At 53.5% G+C, this 8,863-nt stretch overlaps 1 protein-coding gene across 1 annotated transcript in view; it reads right to left on the reverse strand.

The window, feature by feature from the left end:
* Nucleotides 1–8,363: 8,363 nt before the first annotated feature.
* The window catches only part of LOC130586118 (leucine-rich repeat and fibronectin type-III domain-containing protein 5), a 10,402-nt gene continuing 9,902 nt past the window's right edge, over nucleotides 8,364–8,863 (reverse strand). The window contains exon 3 of the mRNA XM_057386828.1: nucleotides 8,364–8,787. Within this exon, the coding sequence (XP_057242811.1) occupies nucleotides 8,678–8,787 (110 nt within the window). The 3' untranslated portion in view covers nucleotides 8,364–8,677. The remainder of the gene's footprint in view (nucleotides 8,788–8,863) is intronic.

Here is an 8,863-nt window from a genome sequence, read left to right on the forward strand (position 1 = left end):
CAAAATAACCCCAAACAAAACTAACCATAGGCAAACTAACAGCAAACAAAATCCCCCATGTCTTGCTGCATCCCTAGCTCCTCCATATAAAAAAATTACCAGCATAGAAACCTGTGCTCAGCTCTGTTGCATTCCWTTCTTAAATCACGCTGAGGTTTGCTATTTTGCCTAAGGCATTGTGGGGTTTGGGTTTTCCAAAGGCCCCATCCATCCCAGCCACCTGAGGAGAGGAAGGGCAGCAGTGGGATCATGATCCTGGGGCTGGGGTTACCCTGCCAGAGCTGGACTGCACTTCCCACAGGCTGGAGATATGACGAGCCTTTGAGATTCCTCTTAAGGCCGYGGCCAAGGGGAAAGAAGGAGGGATCTTGTTAAACGAGAAATCCTGGGTAGCTCCACTGTGGAGACTGTTGGATAAAAGAAAACCAGCAGGATGGAGCACCYGCTCAGCATCCACTGCTCCGGTGGATCCTCCACCCCAGCCGGTGCTGCTGTCAACAGCAGTGGGCATTTTATCCTAAGTGACAGTCACTGACCCTTGCTCCATGCTACAGGTGTGTGCCTTGCACACAGAATCACGGCATGATTTGGGTTGGAGATCTCTGAGGATGCCTGGGCAGGGGGGTCTTGTGCTGCTGCTCAATAAGCGCCTGCCTGTGCACATCTTTCTTATACAGAGAAAAAGAGAAAACTCCCATGCCTTGAGCAGCTGAACTTCCCCTTTCCACACATTCCTTCAGAAGGGATTCCTAGCACGACCTAGYACTTTTTCCCCCGAGATCCCCCTCGAGGAAGCTTTACAGGTAGTACAGTGGGACAAGAGACTCCATCTGCCAACTTCATTCTTATTCTGTGTGCTGGGCAAAATGGCTGCTTAGAAGGAGCAAAGGCAAGTGCAAGGGGCTATGAGTATGAGTGAGAGTCCCCCCAGTTCATTTCCTTCCAAATGGAGAACACTTCTGTCTAGGGGGAAGCACTTCTTATCACAGATTGACAGAATCACAAAAATGTCCTTGGAGCCTCTTGCCTAAACAAGGTCTGTGCCATTCCCAGCAGAGGCGTCTGCTCTGGGAGAGCCTTCCTGAGTACACAAGAGCCTCCCCGAGTGAGCAGCCCCAGCCTCCACCTCAGCAGTCCCCAGGCTCTCCCGCAGGTCACCCGCCCGCAGCTCCACCATGTGCTTCCTCATCCATCACAGACACGGGGCAGATGGTTCCTTTCTTCTTTCGTCACACCCACACACACCCTTTTCCTCTAAAACACAGCTGAGGACTATCAGCATATTTGATACCACTCCCTCCTGAGATCTCATTTATGGTTTCTATTCAATGCAAATATTAAATCCCTTGCTTTTTGCTGAGGGTCTGTCCTTCATAAACACTGGTTGCCACAGCACACAGCTCCAGCCATCAGCCCATCCTTCTCCCCACCGCAGCCAAGGCAGAGCCAACGCAGTCACAGCCAAGGATTTGTGCCCGTTCGGGGGCACAGCTGCTCAGGACCGGTGTGGGGTCACGCTTTTGGGGCCAGGAGCACAAGTGTCCCTCTGCAGCCCTGTCAGCGGGGCGGCACAGAGCCAGCCGAGCACCCCTGSATCAGAGAAGGGATGAGTGAGGCTCTGCGGGTCCGTCTGGTGTCACAGCGCGGTGTCACACCCAAGGGTCCCCCCGAGCAGAGTGCGCTGTGCCCGGGCTGGCGGCGCTCCGGGAGCGCTCCGGGAGCCCACGCGTTCCTGCGGCACGGAAATACCTGTGCGGGGGCGAGCCGCGACAGCATCCCTGCCGCACAAACCATCGGGCTCTGCCGCTGCCTGTGCCCGCCGGAGCGCTCCATCGGAGCGGGGAGATGCTGCAGGGCCCCGGGGCTGACCCAGCGCTGCCCAGCAGGGTCAGGAGGGGCTGATCCAGAGCTGCCAAATAGGGTCAGGAGGGGCTGACCCAGAGCTGCCCAGCAGGGTCAGGAGGGGCTGACCCTTCCAGCGCTGCCCAGCAGGGTCAGGAGGGGCTGATCCAGCGCTGCCCAGCAGGGTCAGGAGGGGCTGACCCTTCCAGCGCAGCAGCCCGAAACCGGCACACCCTGACAGCGGGAGCAGAGCCTCCTCTCTCCGCTGGCATCGTGTTTTACATCTTATTTGAGCATCTACCTTCAGATCCCTGATCAGTAAAGAAACATATAATCTGCCATTAACTGCAGCAACAGGAATTAGAGATAAGTTTTTTACAGCGAAGGTGAGGTGCCCTGGCACAGATTGTCCAGAGGAGCTGTGGGCTCGCCAWCCCTGGCAGTGTCCAAGGCTGGGAGTACCCAGGGACAGTGGAACGTGTCCCACCCATGGCAGGGGGTGGAACAAGATGAACTTTTAAGGTCCCTTCCAACCCGAAGCAATCTGGGACTCTATGAACACAACCTTTGCCATCAGCTGCAATCAATGATGAACCGGGAGGTCCCCCCCTGAATCCCACCACTCTCCTCCCTGCACTATTCACGACAGCTTGTGCCTTAGGGAGAGGGCAACAAGACCCAAGGCTGTTGGGAATTTGGACACAGGGCAGGTACTTCCACCACCACAGACTGCTCATCCCATGTGCCTCTGGCAACAGCAATGTACAATTACGAACCTTCCTGTTTCCAAAGGAGAAACAGAATCTCAGCTCCAGCTCTCCTGTATTGCAGGAATTTTTTAAGCGCAGCTTATTGCAAGCTGTCAAGATGCTCTTTGCAATTTGTACCCTGCTGCATCTCTCCAAAGCACAACCGGCAGCCTCTCAGCCAAGCTCAACTGGTTATTTGTTCAGTTAATGTGAGGGAGTAATGGGGACAGAAAGGTTGCTTGTACAACACATTTATCTACTACATCAGCAAAAATACACAAATATATCTCAACCCTGCTTAAGAAGCAGTACTGAAACTCCGTAGAGCTTCAGACAGAAGTTTATCCAGCACAAGCAATCAAGCAGCATGTTCTCAAACAGCAGTGTTCCCCACGGTGCTCTGCAGCACATTTTCATCAGGGACATCTCTTATTGTAGTGTCAGACACAGTCACTGTGTAATGAGTTCAAAAACCTCCCAGCACACTGCTGGCCACCATTACTGAGCGTCTGACCAYGATCATCACCACTCCAAGAGCCACATTGTCCCCCAACTGCCCATTCTCCTGTGCTCTTGTGACATTATTTGTGACCTGCTGAGCCATGACCTTCAGATCAGCCTGAGCCCAGCCTTAGATGTGGTACAGTTAGAAGCCTTCTGGGGTAGCTACAACTGACTTTTTCTTTCAAGAACGGCTTTTAATGTAACTACAAAATAAATGCTCCCTAAGGGTTTGCCTTCCACCCACCTGCTGTAAGGGGTTGCAACCCAACAAAAACACTAAATATAGTTGACTTTAAATTTTCTTTGGTTGCAGTGAACTGCACAACAAACAACATACTTGCAGGGCAGATGTTCCTTTGGAGGCTGTTCACACACACACACACACACACACACACACACCCACCACCTCCCTGCGTGGGTTCTATGGCAGAGCCACCCTCCAACACCCGCTGCCATCCCTCCCTGACACAGGCAGAACTGCTGCAAGGCTCCCAACACCTACCCCAAGGAGAGGCCATTGTGGCCAGGCTTTGGCATGGCAACGCTTCTTACAACCTGCCTTTTCATCCCAACAAAGCAGGCAAGTAGCTCTCACCTGTGTGGGTTTGCCCTGCTGCCACTCCTGGCCTGCTTTACCCAGAAAACCAAGTGCAGCCCCTCATCCCTTGCCCCTTCCCATTGCCTCCCCAGCCCTAGCTGGGTCACTCTCACAGCAGTGGCTGATGGGCTGTTCTGGGGTGGGCAGCTGCTTCCCAGCACCATCATCTCTCCTGCTGCAGTAGGCACCAGGTTCCATCGCCCTGCAATGGCACAGGCAGCATCAAACACTTGGAGAGAAAGGACGGGCCCGTTTGGCATCTGGCAGATAACTCCAGTGCCACTCCTGGCAGCGGGCAATTCCCAAAGGCAGTGCCATTCTCTGCAGGGGTTTGGGTGAACCCCCATTCCTTTGCTCCATGCTGAACCCCAGAAACATGGAATTGCCTGGGTGGGACTTCCTAGGGAGTCTGTGCCCTGGTCCCTGCTCACAGCAGGGCCTGCCCTGGGCTCAGACCAGGTTACTCAGGGCTTTACCCCTTGGCTGTCACAAACCTCCATGGACAGAGGTGTCACACATTGTCCTCCCTGCTCCACTGCCCAGGGGGAAGGYTTGTCCCCACATCCAGCCTGAGCCACTTGGCCAGCAGCTGGAGAGGCAGCAGGACCAGAGTCCTTCCTCTCCCCTGCCTCTTCTGGAACCCTGGCACAAAATGCTGAGGCACAAACACTGTTCATCTCCCTATTGCTCACAGGTTTGGCCCCAACAGTGAATTGCCCACATTTGCCCGGTGAGACAGTGAGAGGACATCAGCATAGGCACAGATTAGATTTCACCTATTTCAAATTTCAGTAGGGTTTTAGGACTTTGAGGGTTGGAAAATTTTTTAGGGATGAACACTCCTCAATAATGAAGATGAATGTGAGGCCACTTCGAATGAATGAGTGTTTAGGAGCTGTGTAATTACTGCCCCTCAGCAGCATGAGCACAGATGTGGTGGTGCATATAGCACCTTGAAGTAATGCTGGACGACTAAGCTATTTCCAGTATAACTGGAAAAAGGGATTGCCATGTCATTAAGCAGACGGCAGTGTGGTGAAATTCTTTTTTAGGAGACTGACAACATCATCGTATGGCAAATGCCAATGTTGAACCAGGCCAGCTCTGATTCTGTGTACACAAGAGAATTAATGGAAAAAAAAAAATACAGGAAAACRTGGTCCCTTAAAGGGTGGCCCACAATTAAATACTTTTCCCAGTGGCCTCAAAACTGCCCATGTGTCTCTGCTGAGTGGCACCGGGGGGTACTCACCTGCTTCTGTTTGGGCACGTCCTTGGCAGCCGCAGAGCCCAGTCCTGTGGTCACACAGTGACACCGCTCCTGCAGCTTCCTCACGCCATTGGGAAGGTGTTGTGGTTTGAATGAATTCAATGGGAGCTAACCTAGGACAGAAGGTCAGTCCACCTCTCCAGAGTGCTGCTGCCTGCTGGGCAGGGTGTGCCTAACTGGGCAATTTTCCCYAATGCCCCGCAAGGAGCTCACCCTTGGCTGCCCTCTCTGTTTTTCAGATTTCTATGAAAATGCCTCTGGAAATCCCAGCTTGCAGCAAACACAGCTCCCACATGACCACATCCCCTGCYCGGCTGGCAACACCCCAGAGGAGCTGCCTCTGTGACCCAAACCTGGCCATCCTGTACAAGTGGGATGTGCTGCCTGCAAGTGCTTCCATGGTTTCATAAAGCTYCCAAGAGATTTAAAACAAACAACACCTCCCCCCACCCCCCAAAAAAGCTAACAAAAACCCAAATGAAAAATACAAAAAAAGTTGTCAGCAGTGTCTGGTAACTTTGAGTGTTGTTTGCATCAGACAAGGAAAAGGAGAGTCACATCCCCACTGCAAATCCAGCCCCATCTGGAGCTCCTGCTTCCCAGAGTGATGCTCCTCAATCTGCTCTGGGCTGTCATGTGTCTCTGAACAGAAAGTTTTTCTTCAATTAGTTTTTCCCTACTGAAAAAAAGAACAGAACCAACAAAAMCAGAACTAGACCATGACAAATCTGTGTATCTCTGTGATAACAAGGTTTAATCTGAAAATTCCCATCTAGCTCTCCCTGGTGCCTTGTGGGGCTGCAAGAGCCGAGCACATGCTGCAGTGAGGAATGCTGGTGGGCTGAAATGCCCAGGATTTTCCAACTGAGGATGCCCTGGAACAGCACAGGACAACTCATCACACCACCATCATCTGGTCATCCCACAGACCTGTGAGCAGTGAGCCAGGCTGGCTGAGCCCCCAGAGCTGCTGGGGCAGCGTGTTCTGCACCCCACTGGCCTCCCCTGGACCCCTGCCCCAGCTCCTCAGTGCCTAAACACACATTTCCTGGCCTTGGTTCCCACAATAATCCACTCACTCCTTGTGCTGAGTCAGTGACCACTAAGAGGGGTCAGGCCCATGGGGCCACTCGTGAGGAAGCCCCTGAAGCATCACAGCACTGGCGAGGAGCCCACCCGCAGCCGAGGCTGGCATGGGACACTGATGCAGCACCCACCAGGAGAAAGGAAGCGCTGTTTCTGGGCCACAATTGCTTTCAGCTTCAGCAAATGAGGTGATTTGCATGGTTCTTCAGTAAGTGTCCAAGTTCTGGGTCTCCTGATAGGTTGCTTTTGCTTGTTGATGTTCCTTTAAACCCTTTATGGATGAAATGCCATCCTGGCAGACGAGCCCCTACCTCTTGCCCAGCAAGAGGATCACCCATAGTACCGTATAGCAAGCACACTGTACTCCACAGAATTTCAAGTTTTTTCCCCAAATCTGTTTCACAACTGCAGTGAATTTCGCCCCATGAAAGCTGTATTTCCAGTTAGCACTGAACTGACAGGTGGAACTTAGTTTGACAATTAATTAAAAGGACACAGAAAGGAATCAGCAAGGGGAAAGTAGATCTGCTCTGTGCATGGAAGCCTGAAATTGGAGCCACTGAATGAGGAGGATAACACGATGGTAATGTGGAATGAAATCCTAAGCGTGGGTGTGGTCTGTGAAGCTGGAACCTGGAGCATGTTGGTGTAACCAGGGGTTTCGGCAGCCACGCAGCTGAATGCAGGATGCTAGAAGGAARCTGCAGCCTCTGCTGTTCTGTACCTCACACATCTGGGTCGTGTGTTTGCTCTGCCCAGCTGCTTTGCAGACCTCAGTGTCACCTGCTTGCTCTGAGAATGGTCAGTTGTCCTGAACTTCACYGGGGGAGTCACTCCATCTGCAGTGAGAGGGGATGGGTCTGTGGACTCAACGGCCACTGAACATTTTATTGAAARGTATTTTATTTGGGGGTCAGTCTCTTCCAGAATTTAAACCTCAGTTGCACTGCACGGCAAGGAAAGGGAAGAACAAACCGTGGTTACTATAATCCACATGAAATCCAGGCTGTGTGCAGCACCAGAAAGATCACTGCTTGGGCTTCGTGAGAACAGGAGCGATGATCCCACCCTTGATCAAAGCYCATGGCTTTTCTCCTTCAAGCTCCTACTCAGCATGGCATTCCGTGCACTGGATGAACCATGGACCATCTGTAGGGCCAGACCAKCACTGAACCTTTCACACAGGCACAAGCCTCGGGTGTCAAGCTTGGGGTCCCTTGCTGATGCCATGGGGTGAATCCTGTCTCTGCAGCATCAGAGGAGGAAGCACAGGAGGGGACMTGACAGGTGAGGCTCCGGCTCAGCTCAGCCTCTCCTCCATGGACTGTTGTGTTCTGGGGAGATGTTGATGTCTCTGCTGGTACAGACAAGCCACGGGCGAGTTGCTCAGCCAGCTGCCCAGACTGAGCTCCATCATCAGCACAGGAGCTACCAGTGGGACCAGGAGACCCCCATCGGGGCCGCCTCAGTCCTGGTGACAGGACACACTTACCAGACCTGTGATCTGTTCTCCTGAAGTTATGTTAAGGCTGGCTGATTCGCTGTGGCTCTGAGGAAGCTCTAATTATATCTGTGAGCCAGATGGAATGCTGGCAAGGGAGAAAAGAAAAAGAAAAAAATCCAAAAAAACCCCTTTGGTCTTGTTAGAGGAGCAAAATGAGGCTGCGTGGCCCAAGGGACTGGGACAGCCTGAGACAGGACGGTCCCCAGATGTCCCCCCACGCCAGGCTGTCCTGGTAGGGCTGACGTGACACCAGAGCTCCCAGCACACTGTGCTCAGTGCTTTGCCTGCTCCACGGCACCCTTGGCACATGGTGCTGGAGCATCTGCAGTGCTGTCACCCCCACGGCCCAGGCTGCCCTCCTGGCACAGGGAGGGGGCTCTGTGGGGCAGCATCCTGGTGCCCCAGGGCTCTCCCCCTGTATAGACGGGGCTCCCTCTCTGGCCAAGGCTCAGATCGCTGTCCAGAGCCAAGGGGCAAAGACAGGCAGCTCTCTGGCAGCATCACTGCCTGACCAGCTGGTCACCCTGGGCCAGTGGCAGCAATGGCCACGAGCTGGGGCGGCAGCCGGGCACAGCTCACTCCTCCCGCTCAGACACAGGAATCGCTCACCATCACTCGCTGCAGGGCCCAGCCTGACCTGTCACAGCACGGCCGGGCACGTGGACCTTGGGCAGCGTCGGGTCCCTCYGTGGGCACAGTCCCCGGGCAGCATGGGGCCTCTCCGTGGTATGGACCCCAGGCAGCACAGAACCTCTGGATCAATCGACCTGCCAGGCACAACCCCCCCCATCAACCAACATGCCCATGCCATTGTAGTAAAACATTTATTTGTTCAGGTGATTGAAGCTACCACGTTTACAGCTCGTGACCTCACCACTGGCGACATGGAACATGACCCGGGACTGCAGCTGTTGCCACCAGATTTTTCATCGTAATTTTTACTTATAAAAACCTTGGACACCAGAAAAAACAGGTATTTTTGACTTAAAGTGGCAGATGATGGGTGGAGACGGGCAACCTGTGAAAGGGGAAGACAGTTTATTGAGGCAGCCGACCTTGACGGCCACGCGGCCTCGGCTGCAGCTTCAAGTAAAGGTTTCGGTGGGTGAGTGCGGTGCGACACGTCARTCCTCAGAGAGTTGGAACCGTATTGTTTTCTGCCGAGTAAGAACATCGGTGGCAACATTTTCGGGGAGTGGAGAAGGGCTGGTGTCCTGCAGAGAGGCCCCGGCTTCTGCGCAAAGAGACAGAACAGAGACAGTGAGGGGACAGGAGCAGGATCGGCCCTTCCCACGGCCAAAGCTGCGCCA

Source organism: Malurus melanocephalus, unplaced genomic scaffold (genome assembly GCF_030028575.1).
Source record: "Malurus melanocephalus ecotype Western Australia unplaced genomic scaffold, MMel_1.1 scaffold_1068, whole genome shotgun sequence".
In the NCBI taxonomy this organism is placed as follows: domain Eukaryota; kingdom Metazoa; phylum Chordata; class Aves; order Passeriformes; family Maluridae; genus Malurus; species Malurus melanocephalus.